General features: G+C 49.3%; 1 protein-coding gene across 1 annotated transcript; it reads right to left on the reverse strand.

Moving 5' to 3' along the window:
- Window positions 1-2,072: 2,072 nt before the first annotated feature.
- On the reverse strand, window positions 2,073-15,018 carry LOC143956306 (uncharacterized). The gene is made up of 2 exons (XM_077466524.1): window positions 14,882-15,018; window positions 2,073-6,408 (listed from the first exon to the last, which is right to left on the reverse strand). The coding sequence occupies exons 1-2, from the start codon at window positions 14,939-14,941 to the stop codon at window positions 5,035-5,037; spliced, it is 1,434 nt and encodes a 477-aa protein (XP_077322650.1). The 5' UTR covers window positions 14,942-15,018; the 3' UTR covers window positions 2,073-5,034.
- Between the last annotated feature and the right edge of the window lie 1,372 nt (window positions 15,019-16,390).

Genomic DNA, 16,390 nt, shown 5'->3' on the forward strand with positions numbered 1-16,390 from the left:
CGAACGGACGAACAGCCGATGTTCGAGTCGAACGTATGTTCGACTCGAACACGAAGCTCATCCCTAATCTAGAGCCTTGGCTGTTGTTTGGCTGGACGTAAGAATGGGAAAGAGAAATTAATGTAGCCTATTTGACCATCTCAATATACGTATAAACTAGGCAGGCTGATATGGACCCAGCTTTTATTCTGCCCTACAGAAGAATGGGGAAAAATGCAATCTAAGCAAATGTAAGTTTCAAATAACTGATAGTATAAGTTGCAGCAGCTCAGAAACTGCTGACCTCATTGAAAATGTTCACCCAATATGGCAGTGATGGTGAACTTTGACACCCTAGATGTTTTGGAATTACATTTCCCATGATGATCAAATACACTGCAGAGTGCATGAGCATCATGGGAAATGTAGTTCCAAAACATCTTGGGAGCCAAGGTTCGCCATTACTGCACTATGGTCTCCAAAGCATGCAGCCAGCTGCCAATTTGTGAGGAAAACACCTTATTAGTGGAAGAGATCAGAAGAGAATGATAGGACTGGTCCATGATGACAGGAAATCAACATTTTCTCCAAAAAGTGCTCTTTACAGCACAGGCCCGACACAAGGAACCTTGTAAGGGACAGACTAGAGCAGCAGCAGAAGACCACACAGACGTCCCTTCCTCTATATAAAAGTTGGAAAATTTGGCTACAAGTGTACCAAACTACCAACTCTGGAGGCCTAAATAATGAAAGAAGGGTTACTGGTTTGAGGACTTCACGTTACGTCAAGTTTAAGCAACACACCATAAATCCTTGGGAATTAGGTTGGATTGTGTGGTTGAGGCATGAAATGTGTCTTGATCGAGTCTCCTCAGAACAAATTCCACAAGGAATATCTCCAGGACTTCCTCTCCTGGGGGCAATGGCCAATGAAAAAAAGTCCATCTTTCAGTGGTATAAGTGTATATTATTTGGTTTGTATGAAAGCTATTGCATCTGGTATAGATACTGGAATCTTTATTTTGGTTTTTATACTAGTATTTTTTATGCATTACGATTGCTTATACAAATGGATTTTATTGGTATAAGCAACAAATTTTACTGAATGAAATTCAGCGAGTATTGTGATTAGCCCTACCTGTACCATGTGATCACTGTGACCAATCACAGCCAGCAACACAATGGATGGCGTGAAATGAAGCCATTCATTGTTTACAATTGTCATGTGATCTGTTACGTTTGGTCACGTCGATCACATAGTACCGGCAGCGGGCCTGCACAGTGATCTGTCATCGGCTGGGTCCTGTGGTGACAGATTGCGCCTGCAGTGCCACACGCGGGGTGCGTTCTGGAAGGACATCATATGACGTCCACCCAGAATGATGAAAGTCCCACCTGGCCATCATTTTGCAACAAACTGGGCGGAAACTGGTTAAGATAAATGTATGCTATCTTTTGAGACTCAATTTTAGCCAATACCTTGTTTTGTGTAGTTTTGGATAAAGTAATGAAGGGTTGAAACCTTGATCAGGTTACTCTTCTCTATATATAGAAATGCTCAATTTGACTCATGTTGCCTGGCCAACTTCCTAGTTTCTCTGTGCTCTTGCTTTCCCGCATTACTTTTATTCTGTGTACCGACCCCGGCTCCTCAGCTTGTTTCCCGAATCCTCTTCTGTACTCTGCACATCTAAGTGGTCTCTACATCTTCAGCTGGGCGTATCTGGGGGCCGTGACCTGCTTCCAGTCTGCTGCAAGTCCATCCCCACCATCAGGGACTCCGCTGAAGAAGCAGGCTGGAGTTTAGACCCCGAGTCAGCCTTCTACATGTGCTCACTATCATAGGAACCTGACAATCTGCTTTTGGAGGATTCTTACTGGTGACCCCATGTTTTCGGGAAGCCTAAAAGGTTGCAGTTGCTGCCCAAGCAGTGGCTGAAGAGAAACTGTCCAATCAGGACACCTATTGCAATGACAGATGTCAAAATGGGATACCCCCCCGACTCCGAGATGTCCCCCCGCTCCCTGTTTTGGCAGATAATCTTTAGAGTGGGGACACAGACAGCAATAAAACACACGAGAAAGGTGCCAGATTAAAAACGTTTAGTCCAACTGGAAAAGTTTATTCCAATAACAAACTCTTTACATATCCAACACGTTTCAGGTTATGAGGAAACAATCAAATAATTGTGAAACGTGTCAACCATCTCTCTCACTCCCCCTTGTGTGGATCTCTGGCTGTTTCTGTGGATACAGTTTGTTATTAATAAAGATTTATTCAGAAGATCCTAGCTGTGCAGCGTTCCGGGTTTATTCATTGTGTGATGCAGATGCGATCTGGGCTGACATCCTTCTATGCTGAATAAGTAGAGTCCTGTGAATTGGGCTTACCTGAAGCAGTGGGAGTTTAACGCATTTCAGGGGCTGTAGCACTTCATCAGGGCTTCAATGCAACATACACTATATTACCAAAGTATTGGGACACTTGCCTTTACACGCACGCAAACTTTAATGGTATCCCAGTAGTCCAGAGGGTTCACTATTGAGTTGGCCCACCCCTTTGCAGCTATATCAGCTTCAAATCTTCTGGGAAGGCTGTCGGTTTAGGAGTGTGTCTATGGGAATGATTGATCATTCTTCCAGAGGTGCATTGGTGAGGTCAGGCACTGATGTGGACGAGAAGGTGACACAGGGGACAATGATTTGGACCAGTGCACAAAACAAGATCCATAAAGACATGGATGAGCCAGTTTGGGGGGGAGGAACTTGACTGGCCTGCACAGAGTCCTGACCTCAACCCGATCTAATTCATCCCAAAGGTGTTCTATCGGGTTGAGGTCAGGACTCTGTGGGGGCCAGTCAAGTTCCTCCACCCCAAACTCGCTCATCCATGTCTTTATGGACCTTGCTTTGTGCACCCATGCACAGTTATGTTGGAACAGGAAGGGTCCATCCCCAAACTGTTCCCACAAAGTTGGGAGCATGAAATTGTCCAAAATGTCTTGGTATGCTGTCGCCTTAAGAGTTCCCTTCACTGGAACTAAGGGACCAAGCCCAACCCCTGATAAACAACCCCACACCATAATCCCCCTCCACCAAATGATTTGGACCAGTGCACAAAGCAAGGTCCATAAAGACATGGATGAGCGAGTTTGGGGTAGAGAAACTTGACTGGCCTACACAGAGTCCTGACCTCAACTCAACAGAACACCTTTGGGACAAATTAGAGCAGAGACTGTGAGCCAGACCTTTTTGTTCACATCAGTCACATTTCTAAACCTTGTGGACGGCTTTCCCAGAAAAGTTGAAGCTGTTATAGCTGCAAAGGGTGGGCCAGCTCAATATTGAACTCTACGAACTAAGACTGGGATCCCATTAAAGTTAATTTGCGTGTAAAAGGCAGGCGTCCCAATATTTTTGGTAATATAGCTTATAAATTAAATCAAAATAATTATTTTTTTTTATAATAAATTAAAATAACAATAATGATAGTAACAATACTGGGAAAAACAGTAAACTACTATTAATATCAACAACAATAACACTGAACAACAATGGCAGCAATAGTATATTATAATAATAAAAAGCTCAAACGATGTAAAAAAGAAAAAGGGTAAAAACATTTAGTCCCCAATAAAAAAAGGCAGAACGCGATGGCTTTGCAAACTGTCTGTCACTGGAATAAGTCTATATTTGGACTTCAGTATCACTTTTCAATTCTAGAAACCTCCTGATATTTCCTGAAATATGTTAAATCAGGAAATACGAAATTATGGCCACTAGATGGAGCTGAGGATTATAGGAAATAAACCTATTATTATGGGAATGCTGAAACATGGAGGAACCCTTGAACTAATACTCAGGTCTCAGGGAAAATGATTATAGTTCACGGTACATTAGTCACACCATACTGGTGGTCAGTGAGAGGAGGGCTTCCTTGCACTTGTGGTCAGTGGGAAGAATGAGTGGTGTTGGTTCCAATACCACATGGGCACCACCAGCCAGGAGAACAGGTCATCCCTGCTGATGGATCCCCTAGAAAACTCTGGAGGATCCCAAGTTTTCCACTGAACCCTGGTTGAGAAAAGCTGTTGCTTCCTGACCATACTGGTGGTCAATGACAGGAAGGCTTCCTTGCACTGGTGGTCAATGGAAAGAAGGAGTGGTGTTGGTGCCAATATTATGTGGGCAGGACCTGGCGGCAGAACAGTGCAACACAGCTGGAATAAACCCCTAGCAAACTCTGGAGGAATCCAAGGTTTTTTAAAGGAACCTTGGTTGAGAAAGGCTGTTGCTTTTTGACCATATTGGTGGTCAATGAGTGGAGGGCTTCCTTGCACTGGTGGTAAGTGGAAAGAGTGAATGGTGTGTTAGTGCCAATACTATGTAGGCACCACCAGGCAGGAGAACAGTCCATCACTGCTGAATGAACCCCTAGCAAACTCTGGAGGAACCCTGGTTTTCAAGGAACCTTGGTTGAGAAAGACTGTTGCTTCTTGACCATACTAGTGGTCAATGAGAGGAGGGTTTCTTTGCACTGGTGGCCAGTTGGAAGTGAGTGGTGTTGGTGCCAATACTACATGGGAACCACAAGGCAGAACAGACCATCATTGCTGAATGAACCCCTAACAAACACTGGAAGAACCCAAGGTTTTCACTGGACCTCCAATGAAAAAAGGCTGTTGGTCCTGACCATACTGGTGGTCAATGAGAGAAGGGCTTTCTTGCACTGGTGGTCAGTGTAAACAGTGAGTGGTGTTGGTGCCAATACTAGGTGGGCACTACCAGGCAGGAGAACAGTCCATCACTGCTGAATTAAGGCCCTTGAAAACTCTGGAGGAACCCAAGTTTTTCACTGAACCCTGGCTGAGAAAGGCTGTTGCTTCCTACCAGTTCACATTCACAAAATATATGCAAATTTGAGATGAACACTGCATCCATGGCAGCATCTACTGGACCATACCACCCAGTCCTCCCTTCTTGGAAGATTATGTATTCCCTAGCCCAGTATTATATAAATTATCTAGAATGCTTTTATCCCTACAAATTGGACATTTATGGTTGACTGTCCCACATGTGAAACCGATGGCCATTGGAGCACTCTGCCTTCACGGACACGCTAGACCCAACAAAGAATTTTTTAAACTTCCGTATGCGCCCGTTACAGCTGTCGTCGGCGAGGCATCGGCAGCACATTAGAAGTTTATTCAGGCAGCTGTCGAAAACTATGTACTTGTTTTCAGAAATAGGATCCGACGAGTTGCTTGTCCTGGGAATTTCCACCCTGGCCAAATCTGTGTCCTCAGGCTTGATGCCAAGTTCCCTGGATTGTTCTCCATTGGCGTCATATTCTTCTTTTATGGAGGAGTAGCTTCTTGCATGTCTTGAGGCAAGTTCTCTATCAGGGTCACATGAAACGGGGATAACTAATGGCTTCTCCTCCTTTGGCGTGGGCCGCGAATAGGAACATCCTACATCGCAAACACCTACCACCTCTGTAGACCTTTTGGATTTTGGAAATTCGGGAAGATCATTAATACTGGAAAAAGACCCAATTCCCGATGGTTGATGTTCAGATAAGTCAAGAGTACTGTCTTTTGTGGGAAGCGACTCTGCGTTCATCAGAAGTGTTTTGGACGGATATATTGTGGTTCTTACCCCAGAGGGCAGTTGGATGGTCGATCTGGACTCCTGCTTGCAACCACACAGCCACTGATCCTCTTTGCTTCTTTCCGTCTGGACCTCCTTGTGTCTCGTGCTGATGGTTTTGTCCGTGATGGTGGCCTTGTGTCTCTGGCCAGGAAAGTATTCTGTGTTTGTTCCAAGAGTTTTGGTTCTTTTTAGTGGATGTAAAGCCTCACCAATGCTTCCACTCCAATCTGCATTCCATGGCCGCCTCTGAGTATAGGGATCACTGCGGGGTATATAGTAGCCATGTTCTGAAATTAAATAAGGACTATTTAGTGGAACTGGATTGTCTTGTTCCAGTTTGACGACCCTCAGAGGAAGCCCCATGGCCATTGTTGTGGGGGCACCACTTGAACCCAGTGTCAGGTTTGGTGGAGGAACTTTCTTCTTTCTGGGTTTATACATTTTCGGTCTCAAGGCCTTCAACTCAATAGTCTTCTTGTCGGGAAATATGGAAGGTAAGGCTTCCTTCTTCAGGGAGACTAGCATCCCCCTCTGGTAGTAGCAGTCCATGGTGAAATGCTGAGAGCACATACGGTAGAGGCCCTTTGCCTTCCCCACCAGGATCTTCTGGCAAAGCTCATTGATGTTCTCAAACTCTTGCTTTGTGGCTTGTGCCGTGGCCAGGAGCCAGGACTTGATGGCGGCGAGGTCCCCTGGGAAGGAGTGAAGGATGATGTTGGGGTCTTTCTTCTTCCATGAGAAGTTGCAGCCCTTCACGATGCATGACGGCATCCTGCCCTACAAGAGTGCACAACAAATATTGAACATGAGAGGAAAAAAAAAATTAATGTGGGAAGGTTCAATGGAACATTTAAGGTCTATACAGTGGGGAAAATAATTATTTGATCCCCTGCAGATTTTGTAAATTTGCCCACTTATAAAGAAATGAAGGGTCTATAATTATCATAGGTGTATTTTAAATGATAGAGACAGAATATCAACCAAAACTCCAGAAAACATACAGGATGAAAATTGTAATGGAAAGTCCCACACTCCGCTTGAGTGCTTCCATCAGCACACTGCTTCCTCCAGTCTGGAACTTAAAGCGGGATTCCACCCTAAAGTGGAACCTCCGCTGATCGGATCCCTCCCCCCCTCCGGTGTCACAATTGACACCTTTCAGGGGGGAGGGGGGTGGAGATACCTGTCAAAGACAGGTATTTTCACCCACTTCCGGGCATAGACTCCCGTGGGAGTCTACACCATTTCCTGCCCTGCCGCGCTGTCTGCTGGGACACACACGGGTCCCAGTGACAGCGCGGAGATTTCCTATTGCGCGGCGCAGCTCGCGCAGTAGGGAACCGGGAAGTGAAGCCGATTCGCTTCACTTCCTGATTCCCTCACCTAGAATGGTGGCGACAGCAGCCGAGAGCCGAGCGATCGATCGGCCTCGGGCATCGCTGGAACCCGGGACAGGTGAGTGTCCATTTATTAAAAGTCAGCAGCTGTAGTATTTATAGCTGCTGGCTTTTAATATTTTTTTTGTTGGTGGAATCCCTCTTTAAGATATCAGATATTACAGCCCATAGATTGTAAGAACCAGGCGAGACTAGCTCAGTTACAAAATCGCAACATGGAACTGTTTATTGAAACACAGGTACACAGAGATATTGAAACGTCTCCTCAGTAGACTGTCCAATCAGCAGGGAGAGCTGGTGGAGGAATTCGCCCCCTCCCCCTCATAGCTACATACACATCCCATAATAACCAAGGCAGTCAGACACAATAGAATACAGCCACACCCCAAATTACCCAACACAGAGCAGACCATAGTATCAGAAAATATTATAATTTATATAATAATTATAAATTATATATATATATATATATATATATATATATATATATATATAGTCCAATTAGTACAGATCAGACTGGGGTTCTCATCACCCTGTGCCTCTATTAGAGACACAGGGTGACTCGGACATAAGAGGGGCATGGGGAGCTGAAACAAGGTTTTCCCATCCTCCCCAAGGGATTCTGGGTTCCACGGGCCCCCCACCCAGAGTGACTCAAGTCACACAAATGTTATAAACGGAGTTGCAGATCAGTGAGTCAAATAAATATTTGATCCCCTACCAACCAACAATAATCCTGGCTCCCACAGACTGGCTACAGTATGTGCTCACGTGGTACACAGATTAGTCCTGTCAATTTAAGAAGGTGCTCCTAACGACAACTCATTATGTGTATCAAAGACACCTGTCCACAGAATCTCTCTCTTCCATTCAAAACCTTACCATCATGGGCAAGATCAAAGATCTGTCATAGGACATCAGGGACAAGACTAGACTTGCACAAGGCTGGAATGGGCTACAAGCCCATCAGCAAGAAGTTTGGTGAGAAGGGAATAACTGTTGGAGTGATTATTCACACATGGAAGAAATACAAAAAAACATGAATCCCCCTTTGTCCGGAGCTCCATGCAAGATTTCACCTCATGGGGTGAGGATGATCATGAGAAAAGTGGGGGATCAGCCTATAACTACACGAGAGAAGCGTGTGAATGATCTCAAGGCAGTTGGGACCACAGTCACCAAACAAACCATTGGCAACACAATACACCGCCATGGACTGAATTTCCGCAGCACTCGCAAGGTCCTCCTCCTCAAGAAGGTACATGTACAGGCAGACCCTTCTGAAGTATACCAATGAACATCTAAATGATTCAGAGAAGGATTGTGAGAAAGTGGTGTGGTCAGATGAGATCAAAATTTAGCTCTTTGGTATTAACTTGACTTGTGTGTTTGGAGAAAAATACTGACTATGACCCTAAGAACACGATCCCTACAGTCAAGAACGGAGATGGAAACATGATGCTTTGGGGCTGTTTCTCTGCTAAAAGGTACAGATCGACTTTGCCGCATTGAGGGGCCATGTATTGCAAAATCTTGGATGAGAACCTTCTTCCCTCAAGCCAAAAGACTGAAGATGGGTCTTCCAGCATGACAATGACCCAAAAAGTACCACCAAACCAACAAAGAATTGGCTCAAGAAGAAGCACATTAAGATCATGGAGTGGCCTAGACAGCCTCCAGACCTTAATCCTATAGACAGAGCTGAAACTTTGAGTTGCCAAGCGACAGCCAAGAAACCTTAAGGATTTAGAGACGATCTGTAAAGAAGAGTGGACCAAAATCCCCCTTGAGATGTGTGCAAGCCTGGTCACCAACTGCAAGAAACATCTTACCTCTGTGATTGCCAACAAGGGTTTCTCCACCAAGTACGAAGTCATGTTTTGCTTGGAAATCAAATACTTATTTTACTCACTGAACTGATACTCAATTTATAACATTTGTATTATGTGTTTTTTTTCTGGATTTTTGGTTGATATTCTGTCTCTATCATCTAAAATACAACTATGATAAAAAATTATAGACCCTTCATTTTTATTGTAGGTGGGCAAACTTACAAAATCTGCAGGAGATAAAATAATTATTTTCCCCACTGTATAAAGATGTTTTTACCCGACTTCCAATCCAGTCATAACAGAGAAAGGGGAGGGGAAAAAACAACAGGAGAGGTGTAGCCTACCCAAGTAATAACAAAATGGCCAGCAAAGGCACTAAGCAGATAGGCTGTGTCCACTGTATAATCTAGCTAGAGATTGCCGCCACATTACAAGGGACTGCTAGAGATTGCCACCACATTACAAGGAACTGCTAGAGATTGCCACCACATTACAAGGGACTGCTAGAGATTGCCACCACATTACAAGGAACTGCTAGAGATTGCCGCCACATTACAAGGGACTGCTAGAGATTGCCACCACATTACAAGGAACTGCTAGAGATTGCCACCACATTACAAGGGACTGCTAGAGATTGCCACCACATTACAAGGAACTGCTAGAGATTGCCGCCACATTACAAGGGACTGCTAGAGATTGCCGCCACATTACAAGGGACTGCTAGAGATTGCCACCACATTACAAGGAACTGCTAGAGATTGCCGCCACATTACAAGGGACTGCTAGAGATTGCCACCACATTACAAGGGACTGCTAGAGATTGCCGCCACATTACAAGGGACTGCTAGAGATTGCCGCCACATTACAAGGGACTGCTAGAGATTGCCGCCACATTACAAGGGACTGCTAGAGATTGCCGCCACATTACAAGGAACTGCTAGAGATTGCCGCCACATTACAAGGGACTGCTAGAGATTGCCACCACATTACAAGGGACTGCTAGAGATTGCCGCCACATTACAGGGGACTGCTAGAGATTGCCGCCACATTACAAGGGACTGCTAGAGATTGCCGCCACATTACAAGGGACTGCTAGAGATTGCCACCACATTACAAGGAACTGCTAGAGATTGCCGCCACATTAGAGAAGACTGCTGCCATATTTCAGGTTGCTGCTAGAGATACATCTCACAATACAGGGGGCTTCTATAATTTGCTGCCACATTACAAAGGACTGCTAGAGATTGCTGCCACATTACAGGGCACACTGGTCACATTACAGGGGACTGCTAGAGATACAAGCCACAATACAGGGGGGCATTACAAATTGCTCCCCGCTACAGGAGATTACAAAGGAACTCCTAGAAACTGCTGCGACATTACAGGAAATTGCGGCCACATTACAGGGAACTGCTAGAATCTGCTGCCACATTACAGGAGACTGCTAGAGATAGAAGCCACAATACTGGGGACTGCTACAAATTGCTGCCACATTACAAGGAACTGTTAGAAATAGACTGTTACCACATTCCAAGGGACTACTATAACTTGCTGCCACATTGCAGGGCACACTGGTCACATTACAAGAGACTGCTAGAGATACAAGCCATAATACAGGGGACCACTACAAATTGCTCCCTATTACAAGAGATTACTGCCAGGTTACAAAGGCACTGCTAAAAACTGCTGCAACAATAAAGGGGACTGCTAGAGATAGATTGCTACCACATTCAAAGGGACTGCTATAACTTGCTGCCACATTACAGGACACACCGGTCACATTATAGGGGGCAGCTAGAGACCGCTGTCACACTAAAGAGGGCTTGCTGCAGACTGCTGTCGCGTCACAGGGGACTGCTGCAGATTCCTGCCACCTTAGAGGAGACGACTGCTGCCACATTACAGGAGACTGCTAGAGATAGAAGCCACATTACAAGGGACTGCTAGAAACTGTTGCTACATTACAATGGACTGTTAGAGATTTCTGCCACTTTACAGGACACACCAGTCACAGGAGACTGCTAGAGATGGTCACATGACATAAGGACAGTGGCAACCTTACAAAGGACTGCTAGAGACTTTCTGCCATGTAACAGGAGGATGTGGTCACCAGTGGCTTAATGCACCCCCACCCGTGTGGGAGACAGACGGCAGCAATTAATACCCCCCGTGGGAGACGGACGGCAGCAATCAATACCCCCCCATGTGAGACGGACGGGCGTCAATCAATACCCCCCCCATGGGAGACGGACGGCGGCAATCAATACCCCCCCCCTGGGAGACGGACGGCGGCAATCAATACCCCCCCGTGGGAGACGGACGGCGGCAATCAATACCCCCCCGTGGGAGACGGACGGCGGCAATCAATACCCCCCCGTGGGAGACGGACGGCGGCAATCAATACCCCCCCGTGGGAGACGGACGGGGCAATCAATACCCCCCTGTGGGAGATGGACGGCGGCAATCAATACCCCCCCCCCCCCCGTGGGAGACGGACGGCGGCAATCAATACCCCCCCCCCCCCCCCGTGGGAGACGGACGGCGGCAATCAATACCCCCCCGTGGGAGATGGACGGCGGCAATCAATACCCCCCCGTGGGAGACGGACGGCGGCAATCAATACCCCCCCGTGGGAGACGGACGGCGGCAATCAATACCCCCCCGTGGGAGACGGACCACGGCAATCAATACCCCCCGTGGGAGACGGACGGCGGCAATCAATACCCCCCGTGGGAGACGGACCACGGCAATCAATACCCCCCGTGGGAGACGGACGGCGGCAATCAATACCCCCCGTGGGAGACGGACGGCGGCAATCAATACCCCCCTGTGGGAGACGGACCACGGCAATCAATACCCCCCGTGAGACGGACGGCGGCAATCAATACCCCCCGTGGGAGACGGACGGCGGCAATCAATACCCCCCCGTGGGAGACGGACGGCGGCAATTAATACCCCCCGTGGGAGATGGGCGGCGGCAATCAGTGTCCCCCTCCATGAGAGACGAACGGCGGTGATCAATGCACCCCTCTCCCATGAGAGATGGACGGCGGTGATCAGTGCCCCCCACAGGAGATGGACGACGGCGATCAGTGCCCCACCCCTTTGGGAGATGGAGTCGGGGATATTGCTTCTCCTCCCGGCCGAACAGGAAGTGGGTCTTGAGACTCCCGGCGAATCGGGTCTCAGGACCCACTTCCTGATTGGCCAGGAGGAGAATCAGGAAGAAAACAACGAATATTAATTCGCTATTGTCACACAACTGGGTGGGCGCAGGGCAGAGTATTCTACCCTCAAGCCTACCCTTTTTTATGGCCAATTAGGGCCTCCGGCTCTAATCACGTAATTTAAAAAAAACACAGGAGACTGCTAGAGATGGTCACATGACATAAGGACAGTGGCAACCTTACAAAGGACTGCTAGAGACTTTCTGCCATGTAACAGGAGGATGTGGTCACCAGTAGCTTAATGCACCCCCACCCGTGTGGGAGACGGACGGCAGCAATTAATACCCCCCGTGGGAGACGGACGGCAGCAATCAATACCCCCCCCATGGGAGACGGACGGCAGCAATCAATACCCCCCCCCGTGGGAGACGGACGGCGGCAATCAATACCCCCCCCATGGGAGACGGACGGCGGCAATCAATACCCCCCCCCTGGGAGACGGACGGCGGCAATCAATACCCCCCCGTGGGAGACGGACGGCGGCAATCAATACCCCCCCGTGGGAGACGGACGGCGGCAATCAATACCCCCCCGTGGGAGACGGACGGCGGCAATCAATACCCCCCCGTGGGAGACGGACGGGGCAATCAATACCCCCCTGTGGGAGATGGACGGCGGCAATCAATACCCCCCCCCCCCCCCGTGGGAGACGGACGGCGGCAATCAATACCCCCCCCCCCCCCGTGGGAGACGGACGGCGGCAATCAATACCCCCCATGGGAGACAGACGGCGGCAATCAATACCCCCCCGTGGGAGACGGACGGCGGCAATCAATACCCCCCCGTGGGAGACGGACGGCGGCAATCAATACCCCCCCGTGGGAGACGGACGGCGGCAATCAATACCCCCCCGTGGGAGACGGACGGCGGCAATCAATACCCCCCCCCCGTGGGAGACGGACGGCGGCAATCAATACCCCCCCCGTGGGAGACGGACGGCGGCAATCAATACCCCCCGTGGGAGACGGACGGCGGCAATCAATACCCCCCGTGGGAGACGGACGGCGGCAATCAATACCCCCCTGTGGGAGACAGACGGCGGCAATCAATACCCCCGTGGGAGACGGACGGCGGCAATCAATACCCCCCGTGGGAAACGGACGGCGGCAATCAATACCCCCCGTGGGAAACGGACGGCGGCAATCAATACCCCCCCCCCCCCCCGTGGGAGACGGACGGCGGCAATCAATACCCCCCCCCCCGTGGGAGACGGACGGCGGCAATCAATACCCCCCCGTGGGAGACGGACGGCGGCAATCAATACCCCCCCGTGGGAGACGGACGGCGGCAATCAATACCCCCCGTGGGAGACGGACGGCGGCAATCAATACCCCCCCATGGGAAACGGACGGCGGCAATCAATACCCCCCCCCCCGTGGGAGACGGACGGCGGCAATCAATACCCCCCCCGTGGGAGACGGACGGCGGCAATCAATACCCCCCGTGGGAGACGGACGGCGGCAATCAATACCCCCCGTGGGAGACGGACGGCGGCAATCAATACCCCCCGTGGGAGACGGACGGCGGCAATCAATACCCCCCTGTGGGAGACGGACCGCGGCAATCAATACCCCCGTGGGAGACGGACGGCTGCAATCAATACCCCCCCCCCCCCCCGTGGGAGACGGACGGCGGCAATCAATACCCCCCCGTGGGAGACGGACGGCGGCAATCAATACCCCCCTGTGGGAGATGGACGGCGGCAATCAATACCCCCCGTGGGAGACGGACGGCGGCAATCAATACCCCCCGTGGGAGACGGACGGCGGCAATCAATACCCCCCGTGGGAGACGGACGGCGGCAATTAATACCCCCCGTGGGAGATGGGCGGCGGCAATCAGTGCCCCCCTCCATGAGAGACGAACGGCGGTGATCAATGCACCCCTCTCCCATGAGAGATGGACGGCGGTGATCAGTGCCCCCCACAGGAGATGGACGACGGCGATCAGTGCCCCACCCCTTTGGGAGATGGAGTCGGGGATATTGCTTCTCCTCCCGGCCGAACAGGAAGTTGGTCTTGAGACTCCCGGCGAATCGGGTCTCAGGACCCACTTCCTGATTGGCCAGGAGGAGAATCAGGAAGAAAACAACGAATATTAATTCGCTATTGTCACACAACTGGGTGGGCGCAGGGCAGAGTATTCTACCCTCAAGCCTACCCTTTTTTATGGCCAATTAGGGCCTCCGGCTCTAATCACGTCATTTAAAAAAAAAATATATAGAAATCCATGCACCCGACACCCTGCATGTAGATTAGGGGGTGGCGCCCCTAATGGATAGGCCGCCACTGGTGGTCACAATAAAGGACTTCTTCCCAGCTATAAGAGGCGGCGGACACGTTACAGAAGACTGTTAAGAGACGGATGCCCCGTCACCAGGAGAGGGCGCTCTCATCCTGACCATCGGACAGTCACTCCGTGGTGGGTGGAAGTGGCTCAGATTCCCATCCACATAGTCCCGCCCCCCCCGGATTCCCTGTTGTCACGGTAACAGGCATGCTGCAGCACACTGTCCAGCACGCTGGAAAATATCCACAGTTCCCCCAACACTTCTTCTCCCCTCCTAACAGAGCGCAAATGCTCCGCCCACTGCGCCCCAATAAACCAGAGGGTGAATAGGGGCCAGTTCAGCCAGGAATAGCAGATGACCGATCACCCCCCATTTCTAACACACAGTCACTAATTAGAGTGTCAGCTCTGCAGACAACTATATGCAGGTATCTCCTCCCCGCCCTTTCCTCCACCCCTCCCTTTCCTCCATCTCTGAGACCCATACAGGAATCCCATCATATACCTTCCTCCGCTCCCTGCTGCTACACCCTCGACCGGCGGCTTCACCCCGCTTACTGCGCATGCACAGGGGCTGCACGCTACTGACGTTATGAGGCGATAACCGAGGATGCGTATACTGCCATGATAGATATGGGCACAGCTCACTAAATGAAAAGAGTTTTGGAATCGCGGGACTGAACGTTAAGATAAACGCCCCGTTACCTGGAGCCGCTCTGCTCCCCAAATTTACAAGAGACGCGTCATGATTATGCGTTCCAAATCCATTTTCACCTGACTTCCGCGTTTGCGTTCCATTGGTCAGATGACTAAGCGCTTCCTCTGCTGGTTACTGGTAAGAACTGCAGCCCGTGTATGCAAAAAACAGAGAAGGCGGCCAATCAACGACTAGCAGGCGTGGCGTTTTCCTTCTGCCCGGTTGCTAGGGAAGCGGTGGCCACGCTGTGAACCCGGATGTGTGTAAGGAGGAGTTAGGGACTTCCTGTCTGTGTGTTTAGAAGGCTGCAGGTGAGATTTGTAGTGAAAATGAGCACATGGACGGTTTCAGAGAAGGGAGAGTATTCAAATAAAATGGAAACTGGAAGAATTGGTTGTATCCCTTTAAGTGTTATATTGATAGTGTTGGGGCTCATTGTAGTCATGGGAACCGGGTTTAATAATGCACCCTTTGTATATTTTTGACCAATTGTGCCTTAAATATCACATTTCAAATGCTGCCATTACTTATTTGATTATTATCATTTTTTAATAAGTGTTTATTTGGTGGGTCGTGGTTAAAATACTCCCATATTTCCATTTCACGAAGATGTGATTGTTGGGTTTCTGAGGTTCTGTGGCCTTTAAGAGTTCGGATTCATCATTAGGCCTATGGCTATGGGCGTCAGATTAAAGAAGTAGCTTTGCCGCCTATGGCTCCATCATCAGTAGAACCATGGACATCTTATTTAAGCTCACATGCCTATTGTCACCATATATGAGACCAAGTTAGGGCTGGTAACTAGAGAATTTGTTGTGTGTGACGGAACTGATCTCAGAAGATAGGGAAAACGCTTCAACCAAGCCTACAATCTTGACTCACACAGGAGGACCCATCTGGGGGAAAAGCCTTTCCCATGTGCCGAATGCGGCAAACGGTTTCTCAGGAAGAGCTAGCTGACCTTACATGTAAGAACCCATAGGGGTGAGAAGCCTTACTCTTGCTCAGAGTGCGGCAAACTGTTCGCCGGAAGCTCTGATTTTATCAAACATCAACGGCTTCACACAGGCGAAAAGCCCTACGCGTGCAACAACTGCGGCAGGTGCTTCACCAATAAGCCCGACCTCACCAAACATCAGAGGGTTCATGGCAAGGAGACTCCATTCATGAGGCATCAAAAGACCCAAGCTGGAGAGCGACCGTTTTGTTGCACGGTTAGTGAGCAACTCTTCTTGAGCAATGTTGACCTTGCTGGGCCCCAAAGAGCTCTTTCGGAGGAAGCAGTCTTTTCGTGTTCTGACTGTGGGAAACGGTTTC

Source organism: Lithobates pipiens, unplaced genomic scaffold (genome assembly GCF_037356315.1).
Source record: "Lithobates pipiens isolate NorthernLeopardFrog02 unplaced genomic scaffold, aLitPip1_a1.2 Scaffold_35, whole genome shotgun sequence".
Classification (NCBI taxonomy): Eukaryota; Metazoa; Chordata; class Amphibia; order Anura; family Ranidae; genus Lithobates; species Lithobates pipiens.